Below are 18,704 nucleotides of genomic sequence, written 5' to 3'. Positions count from 1 at the left end.
TCCTGCTGACCGAAGTGCTTTGCGTTTGTGTGACCGGGGCATCTGTTGCTAGCTGAATGAAGCCAAAGGGGAGCTCTGGCGCGAAGAGACGCCACTTCCTCTTTGCAAAAAATCCGTCTGTACCAATATCACCCCTTCACTCCCCTGCCCTCACAGCTCACGGATTGAAACATTACTTTTGGGCATGGTTGGTCACTGTGAAGGTGTTCTTGCTCCAGCAAGAGTTCCAGAGGGTGGGTGCCACCTGTTCCCCCCCCCCCCCCACGGGCATTTTAGTGTTTTATAATGATGCATGGAAGGCAAAAGGTTTTTTCCGTGCCGGGTACGTTTTGCCAGAGCTGTATCATCACCGCATCAGCATGCCTGTTCTTCCTCGGCGATCGCTGGCAAATGCAAGTTCCCTTGCTATTTCAAGCTCGTCTCATCCGAACAGTCTCCCTCATATCGGTCAACAAGAACTCCGGTCATCCTTCTTTGGCAGTCTTCTGAATGTAAATAGTAAAACCCATCCAGCGTCCGGTACCATTGTCTTCCTTTCAGTCGGCACTATCGTAAGCTCTTTTGTTTTGTTTTTTTGTGTTTGTTTTTCCTTTAGTAATAGTATAAGTTGCTTGAAACATGGGAATACAGTCTGACAAGGGATTAATTCCACTGATCCCTACCCCTGTGTGTTCAGGACGCGCCTTTTATGGAATGGATATCAAAGATCGATCCTCCCCGCCCCCCCCCCCCCCGATCTGAATATATAACCAGTAGAGTTCAGTTTTAAAAGACCAGTATGTTAGACTTAGCCATCGGAAAGGGTGAAATGTAGGTCTGTGGAGCCTCCCAGGTGTAAAAAAAATGCTAAGCTACCAAAATCAAAGGTACCTGGTGATTCGGGCTAGCGTACCGCAGATAACACACGAGACTCTGCCAGTCACAGTGGTCATGCAAAGCACACCGTTCACAATTTGATTTTCCATTGTTTTGACAACATACTTTCTATATGCTTGCCGCTCCCATGGATGGTCTTAGGAAAAGTAACAGTCAGATCCCACCCAGCCCCACCCCTCAAGGTTTGAACGGAATGGCAGAAACCACAATTGAAGGGGTGGGGATTTCTCGGGAGGGATGGGGTTGGGAGGGGAGATTATATCCCAGGGTCAGCTTCTGATGCTGCTTTTCTGACCCTTTGACTGCAGTCACACTCACGAAATAATCCACTTCCAGTGCGTTTTCCAACTGGATTTTAACTGTGTGGACTGGCAAAAAGGCAGTCGGAAAGTGCATAGAAAGTGGTTTGGTGTGTGTGTGTGACCGCAGCCTTTTGAGTGTTGTCTAGCAACAGCGGGTCCTTCGGACAGCACAGAAATCAGGAATCTCCCTCTGGAGCATTCAAGCAATGAACGGTCTCACTTTTGTGCCAATAAATTCGACTTCCCTCTGCTACTGCTGGCCACCGTGTGCTCCCCCCCCCTTCCTTGTATTTCAGGGCGGGAGGAAGCACAGGCTTGTGGGAAGAGGGGCTCTTGCCCATACTACGACACATTGGAATTCTGGGTCTTAATGGCCGCCTTCTCACCACCCACCCCCACCCCCGAGTCAATGAGGAGTCCTCTGCCTCTCATTGGAGTCTGATTAATTCTCCGGGTGGCATTTTGTTTTTTTGTTTTTTAGTTGTCTTAATATCTAGGAGCGGTGGGGTGTTTTTTGTTAAAGAATGTTACGTGCTGTTTTAACCAAGACTTTACTGCTCAGCTGAATGAAGCTTTGCCTTAGAGTGGGGGTGGGCGGATGCCCCCTCAGAACCACCCCTCTTCCTCGACCCGGCAGCTTTTTGGGGGCTGTCGTGTTTCGTTCGCGATGCTGCACCCGTATGTGCAAGCAAAGGATTGTAAGGGAACAGAGTAAGCAGGGTGCCAGGAGGTGGCGGTGCGGGAAAGGAGGGGACAGAGTAGGGGGTGTGGCACATCGGCCTGTGGGCCCCTCGTCCTAGAGCGGAACCAGGTTTGGCCTGAGCAGAACAGGCTCGGACTATGGTCGGGGCTTAGCCCAGCGCGTGTGCCACTTCTGCAGGAGTCGTAATCGCAGGCACAGGCACTGTTGTTGGCGTTGCACTTGGGGGGGCAGGAAAGAACAGGATAGCATCTGCCTTCGTTGGGCAGGAGTCTGCGATTGGAGCAGACTCTAGGAACATTCTGTCCTTTGAGGGAGGTGTCTTGAGGCAGCTGCCCGTTCCTCAGCAGTGGAAAGAACGGCACTCAGTTGGGCAGCTTGCTGTGCCTGCCATTCTCCCCAGTGGTGGGTGCAAGCAGCCTCAGAACCGTGTGCTCCCTCTTTTACTCTGAAGGGTTGGCACAGCAGCAGTGGGACCTTAGCGAAGGCTCCAGCCCCCCTCCCCTGTCCATCTTACCAGAAGGTGGTGGTGGGGATAACTTCTTTGGCCCAGGGGAGCCCACCGGCCTCGTCTTCCTCTCCTTAGCCAGAGCGGCCGTGGTCCCTCTCGGCCCAAAGCAGGACTCTTCTAACACATCTAGCACTTTTTATAAACACAGCGGATAACCTCCTTTATATCAGAGTATTTTGGGACTTCTTACAAGTCAAGGTTTTTAAAAACTGTAAAAGTTGAAGTGCCATTAGGAAATGTACAGTTCATCACTGTTCAGTTAGCTGTTTTTCTTTCTTTTTTTTCTTTTCTTACAGAATTAAGTCAAAAATGAAAGTGTGTGTGTATGTTGGGTTTTTTTAAAGGAAATTGCTTATTAAAAATGTTTGAAGTATGAGCTCGTCTGTTTCTTTGGGGAACGGGAGACTGCTAGGGTTAACTGCCCCCTTTGGTATGTGCGCCCCAAACGACTCTCTTTTTGTTGTGCACCAGCGAATCCAGAATCACGCCCTATCACTTTGATGTTCACGACTGTCACAGGATGGTGACAATTAGACTACTGGGGAACACTTGTGTGGCCCTGAGTGTTATCAAGCTGCAGTGGTGTGGGTTTAGATGGCTTTCGAAGGAGAGGTTCATCATGGAGAGGCTACTGAATGGCTTCTGGGTAGAAAAACTAAACAGAACATCCAAGTTCAGGCCTTCTTTAGGTTATCTTGGAACAGACGTCGGCGGAGGGCGGAACCAGGAAACGCAGGGAGAGCGTGAGGCGGAGGCGTGGGCGGAGCCATGACGGACAGAGCCGAAGCCACGCCAATGTGAACCAGGCGCCGAATGGATCTACCGACCATAGCCGACGCTGAGGGTTGCAAAAGGAGAAGGAGGAAGAGCCGGAGGGAGCCGTGCCAGCAATGGGCCAAGGGGCCGAATCATGAGCAAGAAGAACAATAGCTCCATCTACAGGGTGCCGGTAGGGCAGTCCCCACCCCAATTAAGTTGTGGCCATAGTTAGGGATAATAGAGTAACTGTAAGCCGCTCAGAGACCCCTTGGGGGGTTTGAGCGGGGTAGAAGCCAAAATCAATAAATTAATAAATAAATAACAATATGACTCTCTGATCTGATCCAGCAGGGGTAAAAAAGGGAAACTGGAAAGAGAAATTCAGCATTAAATCAGTTTAAGAACATAAGAGAAGCCAACGTTGGATCAGGCCAATGGCCCATCCAGCCCAACACTCTGTCTCACAGTGGCCAAAAATATCAGGGGCCATCAGGAGGTCCATCAGTGGCTATTAGCCACAAGGTATAGATAGGAACTCTCGGTCTGGGGCAAGTGATGCTGTGTATTCTTGGTGCTTGGGGGGGGGGTCAACAGTGGGAGGGCTTCTGGTGTCCTGGCCCCACTGCTGGACCTCCTGGTGGCACTGGTATTTTTGGCCACTGTGTTACACAGAGTGTTGGACTGGATGGGCCATTGGCCTGATCCAACACTGGCTTCTCTTATGTTCTTATATCAGCATTTGGAGGGAAACCCAGCAAGGAAGCCCAGGCCTGCCTCGCAGAAGCAGGCACCTGGCAGACCGCCTCTGTTTGTCTCAGCCCTGACCTGGATGGCCCAGGCTAGCCCGATCTCGTAAGCTCTCGGAAACTAAGCAAGGTCAGCCCTGGTCACTATTTGGAGGGGCGATCGTCAAGGAAGTCTAGGGTTGTCCTGCAGAGGAAGACAATGGCGAACCATCTCTGCTTACCTCATGCCTTGAAAACTACAAGGTTGCCGTAAATTGGCCGGGACTTGATGAAAAAAAAACAAAAACAAAAAATTGTCGCCGGCAATTTGCCAGAGTTCATCCAAAAGCAATCAAGAATGTGGACAAAATCGAGAGGGTGCAGAAGAGAGCGACGAGGATGATCAGGTGTCTGGAGGCCGAGCCCTGCGAGGAAAGGCTAAAGGCCCTGGGAATGTTTAGTTTGGAGGAGATTGGGGGGGGGGACAGGATTGCTCTCTTTAAATATTTGAAAGGCTGTCACTTGGAGGAGGGCAAGGAGCTGTTCCAGTTGGCAGCAGAGGAGAGGACCCGAAGCAACAGGTTTAAAGTACATGCAGGAAGGTATCGGCTGGATCTCAGGAAAAACTTTTTCACAGTCGAAGTAGTTCAAAGGTGGAATCGGCTGCCTAGAGAGGTGGTGAGCTCCTCTTCACTGACAGCGTTCATGAAGAGGCTTGATGAATATTTGTCAGAGATGCTTTAGGCTGGTCGTGCATTGGGCAGGGGGTTGGACTAGATCAGGGGTGTCAAACGTGGCTCCGGGGCCGGGGCAGGCCCCCCGGGGGGGTTTTTACATTGGGCAGGGGGTTGGACTAGATCAGGGGTGTCAAACGTGGCTCGGGGGCCGGATCAGGCCCCCGGAAGGCTTTATCAGGCCCGCAGTGGAACTGGCTGTCTTCTGCTGCTTCTTCCAGTTCTGCTGCATCATTGTAGGTTTGCAGCTTACAGATACACGCCTGAACAGCATACTCAAGATTGCAGCAGCACAGACATTTTGATGCAATAATTCAGAGCAAGAGCTGTCCGTTATCAGAAACTCTTAAATAAACAAATATTGCAAGAGTGCTCATGTTTTAAGCCTTTGTGTTTGTGTCCTTTATAAAGTTTATATCTCCGCTACCTGGCATTACATTTTGTGACACACACGGCCCGGCCCAACAAGGTCTCATTTATGTCAGATCTGGCCCTCATAACAAATGAGTTCGACACCCCTGGACTAAATGGTCTGTATGGCCCCTTTCAACTCTATGACTCTAGGATAACTCCTGGCTTGAGGGATAAACACAGTGCCCCACTGTCCAAGGTGGGGAGAAGCTAGACTCACATTTTAGATCGGAGCCACTAAATAACGAAAGTGCAGGCCAACCAACAGTAAGACGGTGTTGTACCGATGTGATGCAGTCCGTGTGGTGTTTGGAGTACCAGCGAGCGGAGATTTTGAAAGAGCTTGAGATGAAGATCAGAACAGCCTGCAAGCCCAAACTGAGGGTCACCTGTCCAGCTCATGGTGAGTACCAACATTTGCCTCCCAGCCCTATAACCTCTGTGGCCAGCATACTATGTAAAAGGGAGGCAGCATTGCTAAGGCAGGGAAAGCCAGATGCCACACCTGCAGTCTACCTTTATTCACCCCAGACGGCAAGACATGACCCCACCCTGAACCACAAGCACATGATGAGACGCCATAACATCACAGTGTCAGTCACAGGAGCAAGGGATAATTCCCCTGAACTGCCAAGCTTTGTCAGTTCTAGCCCCGCGCTGGTGTGAGCAACCAAGCCTTGTCCTAGCTCATCGTCTACCCAGCGATTCGAAAACTACGGCAAGTAGATAAATTGGGGACCACCTGTAAGGGGGTGGGCACACCACTCCCCTTGGGAGGTGTTAGCTGCAGAGTGTGACTTCTGTGGCGCGGCAAGATCAAAAAAGCTGGAGGGGGTGTAAGGAAATAGGCAGTTACATACATTGCTGGTACGATTGCATGGAGGTAGCATCCTTCTAGGATAAAATAATAGAAGAAATAATGATCATAACCAAAATCGAGAAAGACAAATCCCCGGAAGCTCTGCTTTTAAATCTCAGAGAGGAAAATGCTCTATCTAATACACAAAGGAAAAGAATCTATTACTATTTGCAGCCAAAACCACATTAGCAGCCACATGGAAATCCACGAGTAGGCTAAATGTAAACCTCTGGTACAAAAAGCTATGGAACCTTTATATAATGGAGAAAATCTCAGATACTCTGAAACAAAATCTATCTAGAGGCTGTCACAATAACACTGTATGGATATGGTACCCCATACGAGTACATCTATCTACCAAAGAAACAGTACTTGATGTAATAAACACTCTGCATCTATGGTAATTTTCAAACTGTATAATACTGACAAATTGTACGAAATGTATGAAGCCATTGAGAGCTGACTATGCTCATGCTTACCTTGTAAATCTTGGCTGTTTATAAAAATGAATGAAAATTATGTTAAAAAAAAGACGAAAGATCTATTTCGGCATCCCTGCAGTAGAGCGAGTTGGCCAGGTGGTGGCAGCGCGGCATCAAGAAGCCCTGACGTCATCAGCCAGCCGACAAGAATACATGCTGTCGGAACACGACTGATCCAGCCCGCAGATGAATCCTCCAGCCAGTTACAATGTGTGTGTAATTAAAAATACTGTATGTTGTCTTCCCTATCCCCCATGAGTATTGTTAGTCCAAAGGTCATGAGTAACTGTAAATCGCTCTCAGCCCACAGGTGTGTGGGAAAAAGTGATCAATAAATCGAGAGTAAAAAAAGAAGAACATAAGAACATAAGAGATGCCAATGTTGGATCAGGCCAAAGGCCCATCCAGTCCAACACTCCGTATCACACAGTGGCCAGAAATACCAGTGCCATCAGGAGGTCCACCAGCGGGGCCAGGACATTAGAAGCCCTCCCACTGTTGGCCCCCCCCCCCCAGCACCAAGATGACAGAGCATCACTTGCCCCAAAGTCCCTATCTATACCTTGTGGCTAATAGCCACTGATGGACCTCTGCTCCATATGCTTATCTAATTCCCTTTTGAAGCCGTCCATGCTTGTTGCCGCCACCACTTCCTGTGGCAGTGAATTCCAAGTGTTAATCACTCTTTGGGTGAAGAAGGACTTCCTCTTATCCATTCTAACCTGACCGCTCAGCAATTTCATGGAGTGCCCACGAGTTCTTGTATTGTGAGAAAGGGAGAAAAGTACCTCTTTCTCTACCTGCTCTTTCCCATGCATAATCTTATAAACCTCAATCATGTCACCCCTCAGTCGTCTTTTCTCCAAGCTAAAGAGCCCCAAGCGCTTTAACATTTCCTCATAGGGAAAGTGTTCCAACCCCTTTATCATTCGAGTTGCCCTTTTCTGCAGAAGAAGAAGGGGGATAGCCAGAGGGATAACCTCATGGTCCGCTGACCGAGAGATCCAACGACACAGAACACGAGCCAAAGACCAGGAGGTGTGTTGAGCGAGAAAAGAGCCAGGGAGAAATACTCTCCAGCAGCAAGTGACCCAGTCTTACCAGCCTGCTGCTCTTCTGCTAGTGTGCATAAACTCTACACTTGCGCACTAGTGGCGGGTCCTTCCAAAGGGCAGGAGAAACTGGTGACTCTGTAAGGCCCCAACTCCATCTGTTGTACTTAAGAACATAAGAGAAGCCACGTTGGATCAGGCCATCCGGTCTGTGTCACACAGTGGCCAAAACCCAGCGGCCATCAGGAGGTTCACCAACCGGGGCCAGAACGCCAGAAGCCCTCCCACTCTTGTCCCCCAAGCACAAGAAGACAGAGCATCACTGCCCCAGACATAAGAACATGAGACAATCCATGATGGATCAGGCCAATGGCCCATCTCGTCCAACAACACTCTGTGTCACACAGTGGCCAAAACCCAGGGGCCATCAGGAGGTCCACCAGTGGGGCCAGAATTCCAGAAGCCTCTTGCTTAGGGTGAAAGAGGAGAGCGCAAAAGTTGCACTCTAAAGCACTCTGGGGCATTAATCCCCACCCCCAGTTTCTTCCGTGTGGGGGGGCGATGTGATGAAGAAGGGAGGATGTGTCAGGGTTCCCTGATGAAAAGGAGACTGGATTTATACCCCGCCTTTCACTACCTAAAGGTGTCTTAGAGCAGCTTACAAACGCCTTTCCCTTCCCCTCCCCGCAGCAGACACCCTGTGAGGCAGGTGGGGCTGAGAGAGCTCTGACAGAACTACGGCTTGCCCAAGGTCATCCAGCAGGTGCAAGTGGAGGAGTGGGAAATCAAACCCGGTTCTCCCAGATTAGAGTCCGTGCACTTAACCACTACCCCAAACACCTAATCCCTATCCAGAGGGGCTCTTTTATCAGACCAAACTAGGAAGCAGGAAGATTAAGAAGAAGAGGAGACTGGATTTATACCCCACCCTTCACTACCCCAAAGAGTCTCAGAGCGGCTCACAAACTCCTTTCCCTTCCCCTCCCCACAACAGACACCCTGTGAGGCAGGTGGGGCTGAGAGAGCTCTGACAGAAACGGCTCTTTTTTCAAGAACAGCTCTGAGAGAACTATGGCTTGCCCAAGGTCAAGTGGAGGAGTGCACAGTGGAGGAGTGCACAGCCAGCAACAGCTATCTGAGGACAGGTTCTCACTCAAGAGCAAGAGATGAACATCTGCAGCCCAAAGTTCTCTGGCTCAACCCCCGGCAACTCCAGTAGGGCACCAGAGGACCCCCCCTCCCAGATTCCACAACAGAAGGGTGCTTCCACACCTGCTACATAATGCAGTCTCAATCCACTTCAGCAACCATTGGCAAGTGGGATTTTGCCATTTCACACAGTAAAATCCAGTTGCTGAGCAGACGGAAAGTGCGTTGTTTAGTGTGTGTGAAGGTGCCCTAGGTACAGGTCTAGGCAGACCAACAGGCTGCCTTCTACCAAGGCAGCTCCATCAGTAGGAGGAGAAGAAAGAAGATTGGATTCATACCCCTTGCCCTTCACTCGGGAGTCTCAGAGCGGCTGACAAACTCCTTTCCCTTCCCCCTCTCCATAATTAGAGATGTGAAGGCCCAGAAAAAGACTGGAAAAATTTGGGAGGGGGGCGGCGGACGTTTCCCCCCGTTTTTTCCTGAAGCCTTGTTTTTTCCCAAAAAATTGAGAAAAGAAAAAAAAAGATTATGGAGCATTTTATTTTAACATGATGAATAACATATTTTAGGACAAGGTGTTCAAATAATCCAAATCATTTCTAAAAAATATGTATGGTATCAGATTGATCTAATTTCTGTGCACTGAGGACAAGCAAGTCCTAGGTTACCAACTGAACTCTCCAATGCAAGAACAAGATGCATTTCTTCCTCTAGGAGGTGCTATTGTCACACAAAAAGAAAAAGTTTTCAGTTTTCTTTTTGCATGTGGGTGGGTATTCTGTTTGTAATAATTGTTTGGATACACTCTATTTTTCATATGCTAGTTGTGATAATTTCATGCCAAGTAAAAATGTCCATAGTCCTATTTTATGTTCCTAAAGGAACAGAATGACTTTCCATCTGGAAATGAAAAAAGAAGTGCTAATGTAGCCTTGTTTTCAATTTTTCCAAACATTTCCGTTTCCCCCGGAAAAAAACGGGGAAAAAACACGTTTTTTTCTGAGCTTCAAAATTTCCGGAAATTTTACCTCTCTACCCACAACAGACACCCTGTGAGGTCGGTGGGGCTGAGAGAGCTCTGACAGAAACGGCTCTTTTTTCAAGAACAGCTCTGAGAGAACTATGGCTTGCCCAAGGTCAAGTGGAGGAGTGCACAGTGGAGGAGTGCACAGCCAGCAACAGCTATCTGAGGACAGGTTCTCACTCAAGAGCAAGAGATGAACATCTGCAGCCCAAAGTTCTCTGGCTCAACCCCCGGCAACTCCAGTAGGGCACCAGAGGACCCCCCCTCCCAGATTCCACAACAGAAGGGTGCTTCCACACCTGCTACATAATGCAGTCTCAATCCACTTCAGCAACCATTGGCAAGTGGGATTTTGCCATTTCACACAGTAAAATCCAGTTGCTGAGCAGACGGAAAGTGCGTTGTTTAGTGTGTGTGAAGGTGCCCTAGGTACAGGTCTAGGCAGACCAACAGGCTGCCTTCTACCAAGGCAGCTCCATCAGTAGGAGGAGAAGAAAGAAGATTGGATTCATACCCCTTGCCCTTCACTCGGGAGTCTCAGAGCGGCTGACAAACTCCTTTCCCTTCCCCCTCTCCATAATTAGAGATGTGAAGGCCCAGAAAAAGACTGGAAAAATTTGGGAGGGGGGCGGCGGACGTTTCCCCCCGTTTTTTCCTGAAGCCTTGTTTTTTCCCAAAAAATTGAGAAAAGAAAAAAAAAGATTATGGAGCATTTTATTTTAACATGATGAATAACATATTTTAGGACAAGGTGTTCAAATAATCCAAATCATTTCTAAAAAATATGTATGGTATCAGATTGATCTAATTTCTGTGCACTGAGGACAAGCAAGTCCTAGGTTACCAACTGAACTCTCCAATGCAAGAACAAGATGCATTTCTTCCTCTAGGAGGTGCTATTGTCACACAAAAAGAAAAAGTTTTCAGTTTTCTTTTTGCATGTGGGTGGGTATTCTGTTTGTAATAATTGTTTGGATACACTCTATTTTTCATATGCTAGTTGTGATAATTTCATGCCAAGTAAAAATGTCCATAGTCCTATTTTATGTTCCTAAAGGAACAGAATGACTTTCCATCTGGAAATGAAAAAAGAAGTGCTAATGTAGCCTTGTTTTCAATTTTTCCAAACATTTCCGTTTCCCCCGGAAAAAAACGGGGAAAAAACACGTTTTTTTCTGAGCTTCAAAATTTCCGGAAATTTTACCTCTCTACCCACAACAGACACCCTGTGAGGTCGGTGGGGCTGAGAGAGCTCTGACAGAAACGGCTTTTTCAAGAACAGCTTCGGTCAGGACTATGGCTTGCCCAAGGTCATCCAGCAGCTGCGAGTGGGGGGAATCAAACCTGGTTCACCCAGAGTCCTCGCACTTAACCACTACACCAAACTGGCTCCCAAAAGGAATGGGTCCCCCATCTCTGGAAGGGCATGATGCATCTCCAGCCCAAAGGCAGGGGGAGAGAGCGGTGCCCCAGGCATCAAGGGAAAAAGGATTTCCTTTTGTTCTTTGGAACCCCTAAAGTTGCCTGATACTAAATTAGACCGTTGGGGTCCACCGAGTCTCACCTACTCAGACTGGCAGTGGTTCTCCAGGGGGTCTCAGGCAGAGAAAGATCTTTCACACCACCTACTGCCTGCTCTTCTCTTACCCGGAGATGCCAAGGACTGAAACGGCGACCTTCTACATGCTGCTTCACCTCAAAAAATAGGTATTACAGCCTTGGAAAAGGTACAGGAAAGGGCAACTAAAGGGGATGGAGCACTTTCCCGATGAAGAAAGGTTACAGGGGTTAGGGCACTCTAGCTCGGAGAAACGACGGCTGAGGGGGTGATGTGATGTTGACAAAATTATGCACGGAACAGAGAAGGTAGAGGAAAAGGAGGACTTTTCTCCCTTTCTCACAACACAAGAACCCATGGGCACACCGTGAAATTAATGAGCAGGGGGCTTAGAACCCAGAGTAATTCACACGTGGAATTCACTGCTACAGGAAGTCATGGCGGCTACAAGCATAGACGGCTTTAAGAGGGGACTGGATCAACATCTGGAGCAGAGGTCCATCAGTGGCTCTTAGCCACAAGGTACAGAGGGAACACTCTGTCTGGGGCAGTGATGCTGTGTATTCTTGGTGCTTGGGGGGCAACAGTGGGAGGGCTTCTGGAGTCCTGGCCCGGCTGGCGGACCTCCTGATGGCCCCTGGGTTTTGGCCACTGTGTGACCCAGAGTGTTGGACTGGATGGGCCACTGGCCTGATCCAACATTGGCTTCTCTTATGGAGCAAAGCTCTATGAGTGGATATTAGACACAAGGTATAGATAGGAACTCTCAGTCTGGGGCAAGTGATGTTCTGTCTTCTTGGTGCTTGGGGTGCCACAGCAGGAGGGCTTCTGGAGTTCTGGCCCTGTTGGTGGACCTCTTGGCAGCACCTGGGTTGTGGCTACTGTGGGACACAGAGTGTTGGACAAGGATGGGCCATTGGCCTTATCCAACATGGCTTCCCATATGTTCTGTTTGGGGCAGTGATGCTCTGTCTTCTTGGTACTTGGGGGGGTACCACAGTGGGAGGTCTTCTGGAGTTCTGGCCCCGCTGATGGACCTCCTGATGGCACCTGGTATTTTTGGCCCCTGTGTGACTGTGTTGGACTGGATGGGCCACTGGCCTGATCCAACATTTACTTCTCTGACATTTGTACCACTGAGCCACGGCCCTTCCTCATCGCAACCTGGAGCAAGAGGGGGAATAATGGAGAGCTCCTTCTGCCAGCAGGGGGCAAAGCCTCCCCTCCCCCCAAAGCTCAGCTTTTGCTCCAAAACAACCGGCAGATGCAAGATGCTACCGAGGGGCTGCCTCCTCGACATGACGGGGCACTGGCTGGCTCAGTAACGGAATCAAGACCGACAACCAGGCGATATCGTATTTATTTACAGTTGGGCTCGACCAATACATTAAAAAATACTAAGGGATACAGTGTAAAGGGGGAGGAGAGAGTAGATCCAGCTTTTTTTGGGGGGGGGGGATTCACTGTTTAGGGGAGACGGGGAAATTATCTGCATGGTCCTAGAAATCAATTCAAACCGGAGTTCGTTCAGGGTTCCACTGCAGAAGTAGCAAATCCCACAACCTCGCCTGTCAAAGCCGATTCTTGGCAGAGGGTGTGTGTCTGTGAATAATGGGTAACAGAGTGACTGAAGATCAGGGGGAGGGTAAAGAGGCAGCAGCAAAGAGACCTGCTTCTTCTCTGGGGTCTTGGAGACCGGCTGACATAGATGCTCTGTGGGGAAAGGAGGCAGATGTTGATCCGCAGTCAACTTCGGGCAGGTGATTTTTCTTATATTTATATATATTTTTAAAAATCCATGGAGATCTCACCACGTGGTCAGAAAGGCCTGTCTGCTTCAGCGTGCTCCCCAACGACCAAAGGGATCTTTCCACGGCCTTCTTCAGACCACGTTCCCACCCACCCCCACTGATCCTCTCTCCCTTTCACCACAAAGTCGTGCTTGTAAGGCAGAAGAATTCCTTACTGAGCCACGCTTTTCACCAGTGGGTAACGGCGTGAGCTGAGTTTTGGAGCAGGGGAATTGGGGAAGAGTCCCGTCGCGGCTTAAAGAGTTAGACCGCCCCACAATCTGATTCGAATTATCGTGACAGATTTGGTGTGTTTTTATTTAAAAAAAAAAATCGAAAGAAATGCAACTCTGATCGCCTGTTTTTGAGGCTTTTCCCATCAAGGAAGACACTTTAAACTAATCTCCTAGCTAAAGTGAGGTCGGGCTGGCTGGCAGCTTAGGACATCAGCGCCAAGGGAAAGGGACAGAGGTCTATTTGTGCTTGAGGAGCTCTTAAATTTTGCAGGGATTCGTCTTTACAGTGGCAGCGAACCACCGCTGAACGGTATCCACTTCCCGGAAAGAGGAAAAGGTGGAAGTGGGTCTCTGGCCACGCATCTCGTTTCCACAGAGATCGAAGGTCAAACCCACTGAAAAGCAAGACGTGCCGATTTCTAGGAGGGCGGGCAGAACTGGGCTGGGGCGGAGACTACGGTGCCGGCCAGGACCGTGGGGGCAGTGGAGGTTGGAGGAAAAGATTGGTGGGAAACCAAGGAGGAAGTCCGTCTCTTCTTGGAACGGGGCTCCTCACTCATCATTCAGTTCCCTTCCTCTTTTGCGTACAAGAGCAGCGGTTCCCAAAGTCCGGGCTGGGGGTTTCTTGGCACTTCGGCCGTGGAGGTTGTCTCGACGGGAGCTCTTCACCTCACCCACATCCAAGAGGTACCCGAGTTCCGAGCGGCCTTTTGACAAGACTCGACGAGGGCTCCTTCTGTTTCCAACATGCTGAGGTTCCCCCTTTCTCTCCTTCAATCCTTACTCAACGCAGCCGCGCTTGCCTGGAGGTGCTTGCCGACAGCTGTCCCCGCTGAATTCCCCGACACGTCAGCGGCCTGGCTTCAACGGAGGTGGGAGAGGCTTTCTGTTGGTAAGTCCTGCAGTCCCCTAGTTCTGAAATGGCACCTTTGTAAAACCGGAAATAGACACCCGCCGGGACGAGCGTGCCGAAAAGAGACGTCTCCAAATGCCACATCCTCGCCCACCTTTTTCAGAGCGCGGATCCAGCGAGAGGCTGCTCTGTGCAGCCACCGACTCGCCCCGAACTCGACGCCCGTTTCTCAAACCCGTCTCCGCTGCAGTCTCGTGCCATTTTTGTTTCGCGTGGAAAATGAATTGGACAAAGGGGGGGGGGGAGTCCACCGTTCAGAGGGATGCTTCTCGACTTTTTTTTTAAAAAATCCCATATAACCGGAACAGGCTAAAGTTAAAAATGCAAAGTATCTACATCCCCCTCCCCAACGAGGAGCACGGTGCCAAGATTACATTCCCCAAAAAAAAAAAAAAAAAATTGCGACTATTTTTCGTTTCGTTTTATTTCTGGCGTCCCACTCCCACGGGATTTGAGTTCCTCGGGAGAACCGGGAGAAAAGAGTTCTGCGCTCCCTTCCTAGGAGGAAGCGGGGAGGGCGTCTGCGTATTCCTCTGCGCGGCCAGCGGAGGTGCCCTTCAGTCTATTTTCACGGCGGCGTAGATCTTGCGGACGAACAGGTAGGCTGCATAGAAGCCGATGGTCCCCGTCAGGAGCCAGAAGGAGAGCACCATGAGGGCCGTGTAGCCGAAGTAGAGCAAGGAAGGGATGAACTCCACGATGTCCAGCTGGAAGGAGCAGGAAGACAGAGACAAGAGTGAGGCCCGGCGTGGCAAAGAGCTGCGCCTCGTCAAAGAGCCAGGGCTCTCGAGCAGGGAGCCAGGCGGGACGCCTCCTCTCCCTCCCCGCCCCTGCAGGAGAAACTGCAAAACGTGTCTGTAATGAATCCATGTTTTGGTGTGTGTGTGTGTCTTTAAATGTTGTTTGACTGCAGTCCTGTAAGGAGAGCGATAGGGGGAGATGAGTGTGCTGTGATTGGCTGATGACTGAGAGTGTGGGAGGAGCTGTTCTGAGAGGAATCTGTGTCTGTGTCGATGAGGGATTCTGCGTTTGGAGACAGAAAAGTATGGAAGAGTTCTGAAGAGAGTCTGTGTGACTATCAAGAGTTTTGTGAGAGAGTCCATATGGCAAAGAAACAAATAGTGTATAAACTGTGCGGTTAGACAAATGTTTTGTGTGCTCAAGACAAAGAGCTTAGCCTGTGTGGCCAGGGGTCATTTCCTGCAGGAGCGTACGGGAGCGGAGCTCTGGCAGTAAAGAGCCCCGGGGGGCGGGCACATGCAACAAGCCCCGCCCCCTGCTCCCAGCAGCCCTCAGTCAAAGCAAGAAGCAGCCAGGTAAGCTGCAGAGTCCCCAGCCCCCTGGTCCAAAACAGTCCAGTGGCATCTTTAAGACCAAGTTTTATTCAGGTACCAGCTCTCCCTCCTCTGCAAGGGCAGATCTGCACGTTCCCCCCCCCATAGCTAGCAATCCAAAACAGTCCAGTGGAGCCTGAGCAGTGGGTGTTGCCTTCTGACACACTTCCAGTGATGTCAGGGGGTGTGGCATATGCAAATAAGTTTTGCTAATGAGTTATGCTAATGAGCTGCTGCACCTCTTTTTCTACGAGATGACCCGTGTGTCGCTATATGTGTGTGCGTGTGTGTGTGAGAGAGATACGCCTGTCAGAGTGAAGTCTAAGTGACTGTTTGTAACGCCGAGTTTTGCCAGTTATCTTGACAAGTTCCTTTTTTCAGTAACATTTCAAATTAACTAGAAACCTGCTTTGTTCTTTATTAAATTTAATCAATTTTTGTTTAAGCTTATTCCAGCAATCAGTACAGTTCTTCCTCAGGGCCACATAGTCCTCTGAAGTGTCCAGACCCTGGGTCATACTACCAGCAGAGAGAGAGAGTGAGAGAGAGATTTGGAATTTTTAATTCCTGGTGGCAGCAGAAATCTACCAAGTTTAGGTACACAAAGCGTGTTTAAAAGTAAAACCATCTCCCCTATAAGCAAAAATGCCACGGTGTCCCCAAAACCCCATGGCTCCCCCGTGAGGGAGGGAGCCTCGGGAAAGCAGGATTCGGACCTGGCCGGGGAGGGGGGGTTTCCAGTACCTTGTTCACGAAATAGAATATCGCATAAATCAGCACGTAGAAGGCAGAACCTCCAGAGACCAGGAACGTCCTCCACCACCACCGGTAATCCTGCCAAAGAGAGGAGAGAGAGGTGCTGCAGTGCTTCAACAAGCTCCCACACACACACACACACCCTAGTCAAGCTGGAGCCCAACTCCGTCATGCGGCTGGCCACGCCCACTCAGTCCCGGCTGAAAACATCTGGGAAAACGTGAGAGCAGACATGCGGTTCTCTCTCGATACAAACGCTCGGGCGTGTGATTGCAATGGATTGGCGGTGGTGGGAAGCAGGGCTATTTTGGGGCAGGAACGCACAGGAACGGAGTTCCGGCTGGCTCCCAAGTCGGCCACGCCCAGCAGGAACTCATTAGCATAACAGGCCAGACCCAGCAGCAGAAACTCATTAGGATTGGCTACATTAGGGGTGTGTGGCCTAACATGCAAAGGAGTTCCTGCTACAAAAAAAGGCCCTGGGCTTTGACAACAAACAAGGTCAACAGAATAAGAAGCAAAAGGTGGGTGTGGCTGGATGACCACACTTCTGGTAACATGGGGGTGCGGCCTAATGTGCCAATGAGCGGTGCTGTCAGGGGTGTGGCCTAATATGCTAATGAGTTCCTGTTGTTAGGTGTGGCCTATTATGCTAATGAGTTCCTGCTGGGCTTTTTCTACAAAAAGAGCCCTGGTGGGAAGTCTCATCCAGTCAAAGTGTGTGCATGAGACTGCAAAACTGTAGAACACCGTCCTTCCTACAGTCTGAACACACGGGCTGGGAAACTGCACTGTCTGGAAGACTCATCTGCTCTGTTCTGAAAACAACAAACTGCTTTGAAAGACTTAACCGCTATATCTTGAAAACGATGAACTGACGCGTTTTTCGACACAGGCACTCTGTTCCTTTAAATATATTGGGTGAGAATAGAAACTACCATGGACTGAACGTGTTATGTATTAGACTTTGGAATTGTGAGTGCGTGGATATTAGTATCTTTAATAAGTGATGAATATTCATAGTATATTTCTTGTTATTTGTTCATGGTTTTTTTCTTGTATTTAGCTTCTTTCCGTAAATCTCTCTTTGACTATATATACAATTATACATACATACATACAGGGGTCATTTCCTGCAAGAGCGCACAGGAGCGGAGCTCCGGCAATAAAGAGCCCAGGGGGCGGGCACATGCAACAAGCCCCACCCCCTGATCCCAGACAATACTAACCTTGGCGGACCAACGAACGGATTCAGTTTAAGGCAGCTTCATGTGATCAAGCGAGGGAATCTTGTTTTCTATCATTAAAATAGCCTTTTTAGGCATGTCTCTTTCCCTCAGGAGTCTTAACAGCGCAATCCCAAAACAGGTTATTCTAGTCCTAAGCCCATTGATTTCAATGAGCTTAGACTGGTGTAACACTGTTTATTTTATTTATTTTTCGCATTTATATCCCACCCATCCTGTAAACGGGCTCAGGGGCGGGTTACAACATTGCATTCTAAGAATTAACAGCTTGGCAAAAGCAACCCAGCAGCTGAGTCATGCATTCAACACAACTTTCCTAGATTCAGGGGTCATATCCTGCAGGAGTGCACAGGAGCGGAGCTCCGGCAGCCCCACCCCCTGCTCCCAGCAGCCCTCAGTCAGAGCAAGAAGCAGCCAGGTAAACTGCAGACCCCCCCCCCCGGGTCCAAAACAGTCCAGTGGCACCTTTAAGATCAAGTTTTATTCAGGTACAAGCTCTCCCTCCTCTGCTAGGGCAGATCTGCATGTCTCTCTCCCCCCCCCAATAGCTAGCAATCCAAAACAGTGCAGTGGAGCCTGAGCGGTGGGTGTTGCCTTCTGACACACTCCTGGTGATGTCAGGGGGTGTGGCATATGCCAATGAGTTATGCTAATGAGTTATGCTAATGAGCTCCTGCACCTCCTTTTCTATGAAATGACCCCTGCATAGATATAGATATATACACACACACAAATAATTCCAAAGGTGCCTGCAAGCTCAAAAAGCTTGGAAACCCTGGCCTAAGATAAAGGCTGTTTGCCGACCAAAGTCACTCTCCGTGGACCTGGTTGTGCTCTGCGGTGGGCCATCATCGCACGTCTGGTGGCATCTGGGCTCCTCGCAGAACTCAGCCACAGTCCCAATTCCTGCTGCAAACCAGGAGCCCAATTCCCCTCCTCCCGTCCCTCCGCCTCTTACTTCAGCACACAGCTGGAAGTACACCATGACGATGCTGATCTGGGAACAGGAGACCACGAGGATGATGAACACCAGGAAGAGGAACCCGAAGAGGTAGTAGAACTGGTTCTCCCAGATGGCCTGGGCCAGAAACACAAAAACAGAGAAGAAGGCTTAGAAAACAGGGGCATAAAAGAAGAGGAGGAGGAGGAGGAGGGAGATTGGATTCATACCCTGTCCTTCACTACCCGAAGGTGTCTCGGAGTGGCTTACAGACTCCTTTCCCTTCCCCTCCCCACAACAGACACCCAATGAGGCAGGTGGGGCTGAGAGAGCTCTTTCCAGAACT

At 49.6% G+C, this 18,704-nt stretch overlaps 1 protein-coding gene across 2 annotated transcripts in view; it reads right to left on the bottom strand.

The window, feature by feature from the left end:
• Nucleotides 1-14,488: 14,488 nt before the first annotated feature.
• TM9SF4 (transmembrane 9 superfamily protein member 4) overlaps nt 14,489-18,704 on the bottom strand; it is a 52,385-nt gene continuing 48,169 nt past the window's right edge. For both annotated transcript variants that reach the window (XM_015426177.1, XM_015426178.1), the window contains exons 16-18: nt 18,377-18,496; nt 16,160-16,249; nt 14,489-14,788 (exon numbers count right to left, since the gene is read on the bottom strand). In XM_015426177.1, coding sequence (XP_015281663.1) covers nt 14,639-14,788; nt 16,160-16,249; nt 18,377-18,496 — 360 coding nt within the window. In that variant the 3' untranslated portion in view covers nt 14,489-14,638. The remainder of the gene's footprint in view (nt 14,789-16,159; nt 16,250-18,376; nt 18,497-18,704) is intronic.

Source organism: Gekko japonicus, unplaced genomic scaffold, assembly GCF_001447785.1.
Source record: "Gekko japonicus isolate JY-2015 unplaced genomic scaffold, Gekko_japonicus_V1.1 scaffold291, whole genome shotgun sequence".
NCBI classification, from domain to species: Eukaryota; Metazoa; Chordata; class Lepidosauria; order Squamata; family Gekkonidae; genus Gekko; species Gekko japonicus.
This window is presented reverse-complemented; position numbering and strand designations above follow the sequence as displayed.